Source organism: Staurois parvus, unplaced genomic scaffold (assembly GCF_062004578.1).
Source record: "Staurois parvus isolate SC_StPar_1 unplaced genomic scaffold, SC_StPar_1.0 ptg000025l, whole genome shotgun sequence".
Classification (NCBI taxonomy): domain Eukaryota; kingdom Metazoa; phylum Chordata; class Amphibia; order Anura; family Ranidae; genus Staurois; species Staurois parvus.
Genome location: NW_028317821.1, coordinates 5,618,615 through 5,634,783, shown reverse-complemented (window position 1 = coordinate 5,634,783; position 16,169 = coordinate 5,618,615). Strand labels below are relative to the sequence as shown.

Here is a 16,169-nt window from a genome sequence, read left to right as displayed (position 1 = left end):
AAACCTCCATTACTAGTATAGTGTCTGAACTGATCAATATCTTTGATCAGATCAGCACTATACCAGCGTTCACATTAGTATAGTGTCCCCAAAAACACAGCGTTAGCGGGATTAGCTCCAGCACCTGTGTTTAGCCCCTACGCTTACCTCTCCTTCTCCCCCATCAAGTGCAGTGTCAGTAGGTCACTGTCACTTGATACATTGCACACAAAACCACAGTGTTTGCAGAATCAGGCCTGATCTCTGTTAGCACTTGCCGGTAAAATTTTTTGTAGCGGTTCAAGCAGTCCCTGACAGCCAGATGCGCTTTTTCCCATAAGTTACACTAGGTACCTATAAATTTAGTGGCCAAAATGTCCATTGAAAGGTACTCTAGTAAAGAGGCCTACAGGATTCTTAGCATGTCAGATGAGAGCAAAGGGGAAGACTCACTGACATAATCAGCCTCAGAATACTAACCTGTAGACAGCAGCGGGGCACCCTGACAGTTCAGTTGATGGAGAGGAGGTCCCTGCTAAGATCAGGTGTACCTGACCCCGTTCCCAGGTTGCTGAGATGTTACAATCGCATGATGACTCTCATATGCAGCAGAGTTCCAGTACAAGTGCCTCTCTATCTTTTGGTGAACTGGCGAGCACCAGCGGCCTAGTACATCATGGTCTTTCACATATCACTGCAGTAACACTTGGTAATGTGGTGAGTCCCATAAGTGCAGTACAAACTGGTGCGATGGCAAGCACAATTACTGTCCCGCAGCCACCAAGAATTCGCACACAGGCCCGTAGAGCTTCTAGTATCCTTCCGGATGTGCTTGCAAATCCCGATTGGTAGCCCACAAATTCTGCAGCACCTGTACTTCCCCCCCCATTCACTGCCTAACCCGGAATTCATGTGGAAACAGCAAATTTAACTACTCCCCTTTATTTTTTGGAGCTGTTTTTTACAGAAGATCTGTATGCATTGATTGTAGATCAAAGCAATTTGTATGCACAACAGTTTATCGCCACCAACCCAAATTCAAACCTTGCCAGACCATTCACATGGAAACCTATTACAGTTTCCGAATTTAAAGTTTTTTTGGGCCTAACCCTCAACATGGGCATTATTAAAACAATGAATTGCGGTTGTATTGGTCCACAGACCTGAATCTTCATATGCCTGTGTTCTCTGCTGCCATGGCCAGGCATAGCATTGAGAGTATAATGCGTTTTATGCATTTCAATGACAACGCACTCCGTCGTCCTCGGGGTGACCCTGAATTTGACTGGCTCCACAAAATTCGGCCCCTCGTAAATCACCATAACCAAAAATTTGCAGATATCTATACTCCCCAGCAAAACATCTGCGCCTTTGAGTCCCTCATTAATTTTTCTGGCCGCCTTGCATTATAACAATTTCTTTCCAGCAAGCGTGCCAGATATGGGGTCAAAATGTATAAGACCTGTGAGGGGGCAGCAGGCTATAAATATGTTTTGGATTTACGAGGGGAAAGATCAGGTGGAGCCCCCCGGGTGCCTAGACTACATGGGGAGCAGTGGCAAGATAGTTTGAGACTTGGATTCATCCTTTTTTCTATATGGGGTTACACTTATACTTGTACAATTTTTATTCAAGTGTGCCACTATTTAGACATTTGTATAATCTTGGAATTGGCGCATGTGGCACCGTGCAACCTAATCGCCTGGGTTTCCCCCAACGGCTTGTAAATACCCTTCTTAGAAGGGGGGAAAAAGCCTGCTTGAGAAATGAGGATGTCATTCAGCTGCAGCACCGACATGCTTATTCTGACAGCAACAGGGTCTTGCTCTCAGAATATACATAAGTAGGTGTGTACAGTGCTGTTGGATGAGATTTTCATCTGCAGTTAAAAAAAAAAAAAGAGCATATATGCCGAAGCATATATAATATTTTTTGGCACATTTCATATGTGCCCAACATTAGAAGTGGGTGGATGCAGGGAGGTATATTCTAATGGTGGGCATACCACACACTTTTTCTGACAGAGATTTCCTCTCTTTTTTTTTTTTTTTTTTTTTCATTCAGCCCACAAGGACCAGCGACGTACTGGTACATCACTGGACTTTGAGTGGTTCTGCCAGGATGATGCCTACAGTTGCAGGCATCATCCTGGTATCGTTTTTTTCAGCCGCCTATCGGATTTCATGTAAAAACAATCCTATTGGCTAATTAGCTGCAGGATTGCTTTTACAAGCAGCAGGAGAAGATACGCCCCCCGCTGCCTTCAACAGCCTTCTTGGGCAGTCCCGTGTCACCAGGGGAACCTGAGAATGCAGCCGGTGTTTCTGCCAGCTGACCATAGAGCTGATTGGAGACCGGAATAATGCCAGTCATCTCTATTGTCTAAGAAATCGAAAGCTACGAGCATTTCATCACTTCAGTTTCGCAGGATATAAACAGCGCCATTTGTAAATTGGGAAAGCATCTGATCACATCTATCTAGATATCTCCTCTGCCTTACATTATGTAATATCACCAAGAGTCTGATAGACCCCAGATTTCTAAAAAAAGAATATATGACAATGCCCATTGAAGTTATAGGGGATATTTGCATTCCCTGTGATAGCATTAAAAGTGGTCAAAAGAAAAAATGCACGAGCAACCAGCGGTTTCACCATGCATGTGAGGTATCGCTGCGAACGTCAGATCAAGGGTAGTAATTCTCGCACTAGACCTCCTCTGTAATCCAAAACGGTAGCTTGTAAAGGCTTTTAAAGCATTGCCTATGGATATTAAAAATGTATGCAGCTTGGCGCCATCGCACGGGGCATGCACAGTTTTAACGCATGTTATGTTTGGTATTTATTTACCCGGCATGCCATCATCTTTTAGAGTTTACCAAATAATTGGCCAATATGTTGTGTTTTTGTGCATTAAAAGTAAAAAAAGTGTAATTTTTTTTTTCCAAAAATTTGAGTTTGAAAAATCTCTGCTCGAGCAATATGTGACATAAATTGCTGCACCCACCATTTTATTCACTAGGGTGTCTGCTTTAAAAAAACATATAATGTTTGGGGGTCCCAAGTAGTTTCCTAGCAAAAAATATAGATTTTTTTTCATGTGAACAAAGTGTCAGAAAAGGCTTGATCTTCAGGTGGTTAGAAGAATGAGTGATGTGTGGCATAAACTTCTAATGCTGGGAATAAAATGCCCCCACCCACCAAAACGACCCATTTTTGGAAAGTAGACACCCCAAACTAGGCTCCCAAAAAGTCTCACACATGTGGTATCCACTTACTCGTTAGAAGTAGAAGAATGTATTTTGGGTTGTAATTCCACATATACCCATGGCTTGTGTGAGCAATATATCATTTAAGGGACAACTTTGTGTAAAAAAAAAAAAAAGAAGTTTTTGTCATTTTCCAAAAACCTGTAGAGAAAAAAAAAATCTTCCAAGGACTCAATATGCCTCTCAGCAGATAGCTTAGGGTGTCTACTTTCTGAAAAGGAGTCATTTGGGGGTGTTTGCCTATTACATTTCTTTAGATGCTAAAATACCAGGACAGTACAGTCAGATAGTAAAAGCTGTGTAAATTCCATTATCCATAGTTTGTAGATGCTATAACACAACGCAATCAATATACACTTATTGGGATTTTTTTTTTTACCAAAAACATGTAGCAGAATACATTTTGGCCTAAATTTATGATGGAATTTGAGTTTTTTAGATATTTTTTATGACAAATGAGAAAATGTTTTAAAAAAATTTTCAGTGTTTTTTGATTATAGCACAAATAATAAAAAGTGCACAGGTGATCAAATACCACCAAAAGAAAGCTCTATTTGTGTGGAAAAAAAGGACATCAATTTCATTAATGTACAGTATTGTATAACCATGCAATTGTCAGTTAACCACTTGGCAACCGCGCTATAGCTGAGTGACGGCTACAGCGCGGTTGTCCAGTTTTGGGAGGGCATCATATGACGCCCTCCCCTGCACCACCAGCACCACGCACCCCCAGTGCCGCGCACCCGTCAATCTCCATGATCACAGCTGATCACATGATGTGGTAAAAGGCCAATCACAGTGGCCTTTTACCATGTGATCAACTGTTTCCAGTGGCACAGCAGATCACCAGGTAAATACAGTTGCAGGTTTCTCGGCTGCAGCGTGAGGAAAGTACTTCCGATAACCGGTAATTGTCAGAGAACAGATCGCCACTGATCATCAAGGCACTGATGATTCGTGCCCTGATAAGTGCCTAGCAGTGCCGCCCAGCAATGCCACCCACCTGAGCCCAGCAGTGCCACCCACCATTGCCCATCAGTGCTGCCCAGTAGTGCCGCCTATCAGTGCCCAGCAGAGCCAGCAGTCAGTGCCACCCAGTAGTGCCCATAAGTGCTGCCCATCAGTGCAGCATCATCAGTGCCACCTATCAGTGCCCATCAATGCTGCCTATCCGTGGCACCTCACCAGTACCCATCAGTGCTGCCTATCAGTGCAGCCTCATCAACGCACATCAGTAAAGGAGAAAAATTACGTTTTCAAAATTTTATAATAGAAACAAAGAAAAACTTTTTTTTATTTTAAAATTTTTGCTCTTTTTTTGTGTATAATGCAAAAAATAAAACACCCAGCGGCGTTTAAATACAACCAAAAGAAAGCTCTATTTGTGAGAAAAAATAAATAAAAATGTCATATGGGTACAATGTTGCATGACCGTGCAATTGTCATTCAAAGTGCGCTGAAAGCTGAAAATTGGCCTGGGTAGAAAGGGGGTATAAGTGCCCAGTAGGCAAGTGGTTAAACTAGTGCAGCACTGTATAGCAAAAAATGGCGTAAATTGCAGTATCTATACCATAGTTTGTAGACGCTATAACTTTCACACAAAGCAATCAATATACACTTATTGGGTTTTTGTTTTTTACCAAAGACATGTAGCAGAATACATTTTGGCTAAATTTTTGACTAACTTTGAGTTTACTATATATTTTTTATAGCCAAAAGTAAAAAAATATAATTTTTCTTCAAAATTTTTGGTCTTTTTTTGTTTATAACGTGAAAAATAAAAAGCGCATAGGTGATCAAATACCACCAAAAGAAAGCTCTATTTGTGTGAAAAAAGGACATAAATTTAATTTATGTACAGCATTGCATGACCGCGCAATTGTCAGTTATACTAGTACAGCACTGTATAGCAACAAATTGCATTATCTATACCATAGTTTGTAAACACTATAACTTTCACACAAAGCAATCAATATACACCTATTTTTTACCAAAAACATGTAGCAGAATACATTTGGCCTAAATTTCTGACTGACTTTGAGTTTCCTATATATACTTTTTTGTTTATAGTACAAAAAATAAAAAGCGCACAGGTGATCAAATACCACCGAAAGAAAGCTCTATTTGTTTAAAAAAAAGGACATAAATTTCATTTGGGTACAGCATTGCATGACCGTGCAATTACCAGTTGAAATAATGCAGTGCTGAATAGCAAAAATATCTGGTCAGGAAGGAGGGTAAATCCTCAGGAGGGCAAGTGGTTAACCACCGGTGAATGTTTGGTAATGGGTCACATTCGCTGCTAAAAATATTGGCACCTGTGCATTTTTGTCATATAATGCACCACTTTGCCCAGAAAATTGTTGCAATTACAAAAGTTTAGGCATTCTCATATTTATTTATTTTGTTTTTATTGGTATGACACAAAAAAGTAGAGAAACAAAAAAGCCAAATTTGACACATTCCATGCAAATCTCCAACAATGGACTGGACAAAATTGTTGGCACCTTCTCAAAATTGGGAAAAAATAATTGCATTCCAAGTTTTTGATGTTTCTGTAATTTGTAATTAAATTCACCTCTATCAATTAACAGCTGCTGACAATAAAATCATACCAGCAACCAGTTAAAATGGTGAAAATTTGACTCAACCTTTCTGTTGTGTGTCTCTGTTCCACAAAGAGCATGGAGAAGAGAAAGCACAGCAAATAATTGTTTGAGGATTTGAGAACCAAAATTGTGGAAAAGCATAGACAATCTCAAGGTTACAAGTTCATCTTGAGATCTTAATGTTCCTGTGTCCACTGTGCGCAACATTGTCAAGAAGTTTACAGCCCATGGCACTGTAGCTAATCTTCCCAGTTGTGGACGAAAGAGAAAAATTGATCAAAGATTGTTATGAAGGGTTGTTCGAATGGTGGCTAAAGAACCTCGATCAACTTCCAGACAAGTTCAAGCTGACCTTCACTCACAGGGTACAACTGTGTCAGCTCGCACTATATGTCGCCGTCTGAAAGAAAAAGAGACTGTGGTAGGAGACCCAGGAAGACCCCAATGCTGACACAGAAACATAAAGTCAGATTGGATTGTGCCAAAACCTACCTGAGGAAGCCAAAATCCTTTTGGGGGAATGTGCTGTGGACAGACGAAACAAAATTACAGCTTTTTGGAAAAAGCCCATCATTCTACTGTTTTCAGAAAAACAAATGAGGCCTTTAATCACTTGCCCTCCAGAGGATTTACTCCCCCCGACCAGGCCATTTTTTGTGTTACGGCGCTGCGTTACTTTAACTGACAATTACGCGGTCATGTAACACTGCACCCAAATGAAATGTACGTCCTTTTTTTTTTTTTTTATCCCCACGAATAGAGCTTTCATTCTGGGGTATTTGATCGCCTGTGCGGTTTTTTTATTTTTTGTGCTATCTAGAGCCATACAAAGCAGTGTGCAGGAGCTGACAGGGTAAAGAACTGTATTGTTTACATACAGTTGTCTTCCCCCTGTTGGTAATGCTCGGCGATCAGCGGGTGCCGGCGAGTAATTGCCGGTGGGGAACCGTGAATAGCGGCGCAGGTAGGGCGCACACGTGGCTCGTGCGTGCCCCCTACCTGGAAATGCAAAATCACGTATACATACAGTAAGGTCCATATATATATTTGGACACAAGCACAATTTTCATACTTGTAGCTCTGTATGCCACCAGAAAAAATTTAAAATGAAACAATACAAATGAATTTGAAGTGCAGACTTTCAGCTTTAATTTAAAGGGTTGAACATAAATACAAGTACAAATTTTAGGAACTTCAACCATATTTATACACAGTCCCTCCATTTTCAGAGTCTCAAATGTAATTGGACAAATGAATATAATCATAAATAAAATGTTCATTTTTAATATTTTGTTGAGAATCCTTTACTGGCAATGACTGCCTGAAGTCTGGAACCCATGGACATTACCAAAGACTGTGTTTCCTCCTTTCTGATGCTTTGCCAGGCTCTAACTGCAGCTGTCTTTCGTTGTTCTTTGTTTGTGGGTTTTTCTGCCTTTTAGTTTTGCCTTCAGCAAGTGAAATGCATGCTCAATTGGGTTAAGATCAGGTGATTGCAGAATATTCCACTTCTTTTCCTTCGAATGCTCCTGGGTTGCTTTTGCAGTGTTTTGGATCATTGTCCATCTGTACTGTGAAGTGCCGTCCAATCAACTTTGCTGCATTTGGCTGAATCTGCGCTGACCGTATATCTCTAAATACCACAGAATTCATCCAGCTGCATCTGTCTTCTGTCACGTCATCAATAACCACCAATGACCCAGTGTCACTGGAAGCCATGCATGCCCATGGCATCACACTGCTCCCCATGTTTTACAGATGATGTTGTGTGCTTTGGATCATGAGCTGTTCCAAGCCTTCTCTACACTTTTTTTTCTTCCTGTCATTCTGGTACAGATTAATCTTAGTTTCATCCATCCAAAGAATGCTTTTCCAGAACTGGTCTGGCTTTTTTAGATGGTTTTTTTTTTGGCAAAGTCTAATCTGGCTTTTCTATTCTTCAGGCTTATGAATTGTTTGCACCTTGTGCTGAACCATCTGTATTTGCTCTCATGAAGTCTTCTCTTGATTGTAGATATGACAGTGATACGCCCACCTCCTGGAGAGTGTCCTTCCTTTGTCTGGATGTTGTGAATGGGTTTTTCTTTACCATTCAGAGGATCCTGCGATCATCCACCACTGTTGTCTTCTGTGGATGTCCATGACTTTTTTATTTTGCTGAGCTCACCAGTGTGTTCTTCTTTTTTCAGAATGTACCAAACTGTTGATTTTTCCACTCCTAATGTTGCTGCTATCTCTCTGATGGATTTGTTTCATTTTTGAAGTCTTACAATGGCCTGTTTCACTTGCATGGACAGCTCCTTTGAATGCATGATGTAGGTTCACAGCAATAGATTCCAAATACCACACTTAGAACCAACTTCAGACCTTTTACCTGCTTAATTGATGAAGAAATAACGGAGTAGCCCACACTTGGCCATGAAACAGATTTTGATTCAATTGTCCTGGTCCCTTGAAAAAGGGGGGATGGCTACTCTTAAGAGCTGTAATTCCTAAACCCTTCATCCAATTTGGATGTACATACCCTCAAATTAAACCTGAGAGTGTGCACTTTCAGCCCATATCCATTATTTAACTATAGCTTGAATATGTTTTGGTAAATATCTGAGAAACACTAAAATTGTGCCTGTGTCCAAATATATATGGACCTAACTGTATGTGATTTTGTGCACCCCTGACGCCCTGTAGCAGTATATCTGCTATAGGGCGGCGGAAAAGTGGTTAAAGAAAAGAATACAGTCCAATGTGATGGAGGTTCACTGATGTTTTTTGGGGTTGCTTTGCTGCTTCAGGCACTGGATGTCTTGACCGTGTGCATGGCATGATGAAATCTGAAGACTACCAAAGAATTCTGAGGTGCAATGTAGAGCCCAGTGTCAGAAAGTTGGGTCTCCATCAGAGGTCATGGGTTTTACAGCAGGACACCTATCCAAAGCACAATTCAAAAAGCCCCCAGAAACAGTTTAAGACAAAGCTCTGGAGAATACTGAACTGGCTAGCAATGTGTTCAGATCTCAATCCCATTGAGCATCTGTGGAGAGATCTTAAAACAACAGTTGGGAAAAGGAACCCTTCCAATCTAGGAGATCTAGAGCTGTTGGTGAAAGAAGAGTGGTCCAAAATTCCAGTAGAGAGGTGTAAGAAACTACTTCCCTATCTGTGCTTATTCTCCCAGAGATATCGGGGTTCTTGGGCATTCTACAGCATCTAAGATTTTTGTTCTAACCAAGTTGCAGGTCCACCCCAGGTTCTTCAAGAAAACATTTTTTTGCTAGATGTCTGTTTTGATGTGTATTTCAGCTGAAAGGTGCATTTCTGTCTGTGTCTATTGACTTTTTTGTTTTTCATGTGGGCCTGTTGCTGCTGCTTTGGCTATTTTTGTTTCCCACCCCTGGGATTGCTGCTTGGGGATGTCCTCTGGTCTCAGTATCAATTCTTCTATACTGTACAATTAAGGTAATAGGAATTTTAATGTACCTGTAGATTCCAAACCTTGGAGTACAGTACAGGACACAGGCTCCTCACCTCCTTTCTCAGTGATCTCCTTATTGCTTGCTAAAAAAAAAACGGCCTAATGGAATTGACTGGGCAATATGGAAATACTCAGGGACGACCCCAGGAAAGCCTTCGCCAATGTCCAATCATCTGAAGGTTGTGGCATATAATTTATAGTCTTAGAATCAATTCCTTTGTCCTGTAATATACTCCAAGATATGGAATTTAGAGGTGTGTCAACATTCCTATTTTTTTTTATGGGTACCTTCAAGACTGAACTCAACCGAAGACCTTTTTGACAGAAGAGAAGGCACTGCTCTCTGATCATGCAGTGAAACCCAAGAAAGTTGCATACGCTTCCCGCAAACCATCCTTCAGGGAAAATTAATCAGGAAGATCAGCTCAGAACAGTGCAAAGTTCTTTCTGGAACCCCTATGGCCAAGGAGAGAATGGTTCCCTACTTAAGCAACTGTGAGAGGAGCCACCAGTAACCCGTCCCTGCAGAAACAACTGTAATAAGGTGCCTTCAGAACTGGATTTCCTAAAGAAAAGAGCAGAGAAATTACTGGTTATCAGCTCCCCCAAAGTGCAAGTAACTGCACTATCCTTATTTCTGGACATGAACCTTTTTAATCACTAGTCAAAAGCTTTTCAGAGCATTACTGGAACTGAAACCACCTCAGTGCCTGACTGTACCTCATTTGGACCTTCTAACTGTCTTGGAATGAATTACAAAGCCACCCTTTGAACCTATTCAGAATCCTCTCTCAAGCATCTGACTATGAGCCTAGCCTACCTATTTATTATTAATAATAATAATAATAATAATAATAATAACATTTATACTACAGGATGTAGTGGCCATCACCTCAGACAGCAATCAGTGAAATCTGCAAACTTCATGTGCTCTCAGTAAAGGACGTATTGTTTACACTGTCACAAGACAAGGTGATGCTTAGAAAAGACCTTGCTTTCCTTCCTAAAGTAATAACAAATTTCCACAGCCACATTTGGGGGGTGCCATGAACAAATAATGGCACCATAAGTATGACATGCCTTTTGTAGTGCATTTTCTGTGTGTTTCCGAAAACTAAGATAAAACACGCTTTTCCTGTGCATTTGTCGTGTGTTCAGGAAATGCAAGGTGTGATTAGGGCCTTAGTCTTGTGCTTCCTGAAGGTGGACAAAATCCTCTTTCTGGTGAATTGGCCTGGAGAATTCTTGGAAAAGGAGTTAAACATTTTTAGTAAAGCCTTTTTTTCTGGGTACAATTAATGTTTATCCATCTTTCCTTCTTACCTGCCTATCCTAGTTGGAACTATGGAGGAATATGTATGGGTTGTCATTATTCTGATGTACTATTTTCTTTTTCTACATTATATAGCTAACCACCTTATCTGGCTTTACTTACAGGTTCTGTGTATCTTGTGGGACATGGAAAGTGAGGACGTGGAGGACATACTACAAGAGTTTGTCAACAAATCATTACTATACTGTGATCGTAATGGAAGATCGTTCCTGTATTACCTGCATGACTTGCAACTGGATTTTCTCACAGAGAGGAACCGGGATCAGTTACCTGTATGAGCACATTGGCTGCAGTAATCTCATTATCAATATTACTGTATATAGCATTGAAAATATACTATTTCTCTCTGCTTAAAGTAATCAATATCATATAAAGCTGACCTCTAGTTGTTTAGCAGATGCACTTTATCTACAAAACTTTGTAGACGCCTGACAGTCACAACTAATATGAGCTTGTTGGCCATCCTGTTCTAAAAGCACACTTTTGAGAAGGATTTGCATAAATACTTGTACAGTATGTCTTTGTGGGTTTGTGCCTATTCAGATAAAGGAGCATTTGTGGTCAGGTACAGGCCAGCAACCTGCATTTCAATACATTATTGCATCTCATAAGTGCTCAATAGGTTTGGGATAGTAGTGCAGGCTACCCAAATTCTTCCACACCAAACTGGTCAAACCTTGCCTTTTATAGACCTGGCTTTATGCACATGAACACAGTCATGCAAAAGGGCCTTTCCCAAACTGTTGACACAAGTTTGCAAGCACACAATTGTCTGAAATGTCTTTTGTATGCTGTAGCATTATCATTACCCTTCATTGGAGACACCTGAATTCAGTCATTTGGAAGTGTATCCACATACTTTTGGTTATATAGTGCAACTATTTTCAACCTGGGTGCACAAAGCACCCTGGGGTGCCTTCAAGTGTGCCTTGACCAAATGCCTAAAAATTGCCCAAAAATTGTATGCATGCCAGCAGGTGGATCAAGCCTGATTTTTAGTTACACAAAAGCAAAGATTTTCATTGTGCACCATTACAACTTTGTAGCCGCTGCCGACATAACAGTCAATTATGTCATCAGTTGATAAGTACATTGGGCACCTGCACAGCATCCTTGCTTTCACCTTCCCTGCCCCTCTCTGTAATTACTGGGGTCACACTAGTTGAGTGAGAGAGAGAGAGAGAGAGAAACCATGAGTGAGAGTAGAGAAAAATAAAAATACTAGTCAGTACCAGTATGCAAAAGAGTATTTGCTTTGGAAGAATAAATCGCCTCTAACGTTGGGTGTCCTACATCCTACATGTGCAGATTTTGCTGCATTCTGTATTTGTTTAGTTTTTTTACATTTTGTAATGGGTGTCTCAAGATTGTGTGCAGAATTTTAAAGGGTGCCTTGAGATTGTACAGAATTTTAAAGGATGCCTTGACTGTAAAAAGGTTGAGAAACACTGATATAGTTTATAACAGGAGATCACCTAACTGGCACTATTGCTGAATGTGATTTATTTATTTATTTATTTTCAAATGTGAACACTCAATACTTTTTTTTTAGCGGTTAAGAATGGACTCCTGGGATTTGTGCATCAGCATACTGTGCCTTGAGAAATGCAGCAGTGGAGCAGTCTTCAGACTACAGCTGCTACATTACCACTTTTGGCTTGTTCACACAAAAACATGCAGTAAAATGCTTGGAAAATTGATGTGCATTGCCACACTTTTTTATGGGTGCCAAATTGCTATGCATTTTGCAGGTTATTTCCTCTACAACCTTTTCCTGTCTGTGGGTTGAGAGAAGGAGTGAAGGAGAAAAATAGTGAGAAACTTAGACAAATATGCTTTTGGTTTGGAGGGACATTGGCAAGCGGGATGTCTAGTGTAAGAGCCCTAATCATTGTGATTGTGCTAGCTATTTTGTGGAGGAGGAGGAGGAAACTGAGGTAAACCGAACAGTGCAATAGATTGCATCCATTGCTCACACAATGTGAGAGTAAAGGGCAGTTTTGGACCTCATGACCTGCATTTTTCCAGTGTAGTAAACCACAGGTCTCTGCAGTATGTGTGGTCAGAGCCTTACTGACCACTTGACTGCTTTAAGATACCCAACTTCTTAATTGCATTGTGCCAGTGTCATTTTGGTGGAGATTGCATAAAGACAATGTTGTTGAATACAGTTTGGTTTGGTAAAAAAAAAAACGCATGTGGTTTTTGTTATTCATGTTGATTCAATCGCCATCAGTTAGCTGGGTGGGTTAGAGTTTTTGTTAGCCATCCTGTAGCCCTGATACAAAGGGAGCATATGTATGGCTGGACCTAATGTGTGCAGGAGTAATAAACCTATATTGCTTGGCTAGAGAATATGCAACATTTTGACTGTTACATTCAAAGGTAATACAATTTCTTTGCACCTAGGTTACTTTTACAATATTCATTACATATACATTGGGCAAATATCAATGCATATAAAATATTTAGGTTGCGCTTGGAGTTTAGCTTTAAAAATGGTTAGCCCTTTCACCTGGCAGTACAAGGGTCGTTGGTTCAAATCCCAACCACGGCTCTACTTGCCTGGAGTTTGCATGTTCTCCCTGTGCCTGCGTGGGTTTTCTCCAGGTACTCCAGTCTCCACCTGCACTACAAAGACATGCTGGTAGGTTAATTGGCTCCTGTCTAAATTGGCCCTAGTATGTGTATGTATGAATGTAAGTTAGGGACCTTAGATTGTACACCCCTTGAGGGTTAGGAACCCTCAAGGGGTGTACCACACACACACACACACACACACTATCCTGCAAAAGTTAATTTATTTCAATAAAGCAACTTAAAAGGTGAAACTAGTATATGAGATAGACTCATTACATGCAAAGCAAGATAGTTCAAGCCGTGATTTGTCATAATTGTGATGATTGTAGCTTACAGCTCATGAAAACCACAATCTCAGAAAATTAGAATATTACATGCAATCAATAAAACAAGGATTGTACATAGAACAATATCGGACCTCTGAAAAGTATAAGCATGCATATGTACTCAGTACTTGGTTTGGGCCCCTTTTGCAGCAATTACTGCCTCAATATGGCATGGAAGCTATCAGCCTGTGGCACTGCTGAGGTGTTATGGAAGACCAGGATGCTTCAATAGTGGCCTTCAGCTCTTCTGCATTGTTCGGTCTCATGTCTCTCATCTTTCTCTTGGCAATGCCCCATAGATTCTCTATGGGGTTCTGGTCAGGCGAGTTTGCTGGCCAATCAAGCACAGTAATCCCACGGTCATTGAACCAGGTTTTGGTGCTTTTGGCAGTGTGGGCAGGTGCCAAGTCCTGCTGGAAAATGAAGTCAGCATCCCCATAAAGCTTGTCTGGAAGGAAGCATGAAGTGCTCCAAAATGCTAGACGGCTGCGTTGACCCTGGACTTAATGAAGCACAGTGGACCAACACCAGCAGATGACATGGCTCCCCAAATCAACACAGACTGTGGAAACTTCACACTGGACTTCAAGCATCTTGCAGTGTGTGCCTCTCCATTCTTCCTCCATACTCTGGGTCCTTGGTTTCCGAATGAGATGCAAAAGTTGTTCTCATCAGAAAAGAGGACTTTGAACCACTGAGCAACAAACCAGGTCTTTTTCTTTAGCCCAGGTAAGACGCTTCTGACGTTGTTTGTTGTTCAGGAGGAATACGACATTTGAAGCCCATGTCCTGGATCCGTCTGTGTGTGGTGGCTCTTGATGCACAGACTCCAGCTTCAGTCCACTCCTTGTGAAAGTCCCCAACACTTTTGAATGGCCTTTTTCTGGCAATCCTCTCCAGGCTGCGGTTATCCCTGCTGCTTGTGCACCTTTTTCTTCCACACTTTTCCCTTCCACATAACTTTCTATTAATGTGCTTTGATACAGCACTTTGGGAACATCCAACTTCTTTTGCAATTACCTTTTAAAGCTTTCCCTCCTTATGGAGGGTGTCAGTGATGGTTTTCTGCACAACTGTCAGGTCAGCAGTCTTTCCCATGATTGTGATTTTTACTGAACCAGACTGAGAGACCACTTAAAGGCTCAGGAACCCTTTGCAGGTGTTATGGCTTAATTAGCTGATTAGAGTGGGACACTTTGAGCCTAGAATATTGCACCTTTTCACAATATTCTAATTTTCTGAGATTGTGGATTTGGGGTGTTCATGAGCTGTCAGCTATAATCATCACAATTATGACAAATCACGGCTTGAACTATCTTACTTTGCATGTAATGAGTCTATCTCATATATTAGTTTCACCTTTTAAGTTGCATTACTGAAATAAATTAACTTTTGCACGATATTCTAATTTTTCGAGTTTCACCTGCATATAGTGAAGGAAATAAGTATTTGATCCCCTGCTGATTTTAAATGTTTGCCCACTCACAAAGAAATGATCAGTGTAAAAATTGAATGGTAGGTGTATTGTAACACTTAGAGACAGAATAGCAACAAAAAATTCAAAAGAAATGCATGTCTAACAAATGATGCACTGATTTGCATGTTCATGAGGGAAAGAAGTATTTGATCCCCTTTCATTCAGCAGGATTTCTGGCTACCATGTGTCAGTCATACAGGTAACAACCTGAGATTAGAAGCAGTCTCTTAAAGGGAGTGCTGTTAATTTTATTTTGTTATTTGTTTGAAAGACACCTGTCCACAGGAGCAATAAAACAATCAGATTCCAAACTCTCCACCATGGCAGAGACCAAAGAGCTATCCAAGGATGTCAGGGACAAGATTGTAGACCTACACAAGGCTGGACTGGGCTACCAAACTATCACCAAGCGGCTTGGTGAGAAGGTGACAACAGTTAGTGCAATCATTCGCAAATGGAAGAAACACAAAACAACTGTCAGTTTCCCTAGGTCTGGTGCACCATGCAAGATCTCACCTCGTAGAGTGTCAATGATCATGAGAACAGTGAGGAATCATCCCAGAACTACACGTGAGGATCTTCTCAATGATTTTCAGGCAGCGGAGACCACAGTCACCAAGAAAACAATTGGTAACACACTACTCCGACAAGGATTGAAATCCTGCAGTGCCCGCAATGTCCCTCTGCTCAAGAAAGCACATGTCCAGACGCATCTGAAGTTTGCCACTGGACATCTGAATGATGCAGAAGAGGATTGGTTGAAAGTGTTGTGGTCAGATGAGACCAAAATCGAGCTCTTTAGCATCAACTCAACTCACCGTGTTTGTAGGAGGGGGAATGCCGCCTATGACCACAAGAACACCATCCCAACTGTCAAACGTGGTGGTGGAAACATTCTGCTTTGGGGGGGGGAAGGGGGTTCTGCTAAGGGAACAGGACAACTGCAACACATCAAAGGGACGATAGACGGGGCAATGTAACGTCAAATCTTGGGTGAGAACCTTCTTCCCTCAGCCAGGGTATTGAAAATGGGTCATAGATGGGTGTTCCAGCATGACAATGACCCAAAACACAGGGCCAAAGCAACAAAGGAGTTGCTCAAGAAGAAGCACATTAAGGTCCTGG

The 16,169-nt window shown here is 41.1% G+C and overlaps 1 protein-coding gene across 2 annotated transcripts in view; it reads left to right on the top strand.

Moving 5' to 3' along the window:
• The window catches only part of APAF1 (apoptotic peptidase activating factor 1), a 137,957-nt gene that overhangs the window by 37,992 nt on the left and 83,796 nt on the right, over positions 1-16,169 (top strand). For both annotated transcript variants that reach the window (XM_089694103.1, XM_089694111.1), the window contains exon 9: positions 10,766-10,933. In XM_089694103.1, the coding sequence (XP_089550229.1) occupies positions 10,766-10,933 (168 nt within the window). The remainder of the gene's footprint in view (positions 1-10,765; positions 10,934-16,169) is intronic.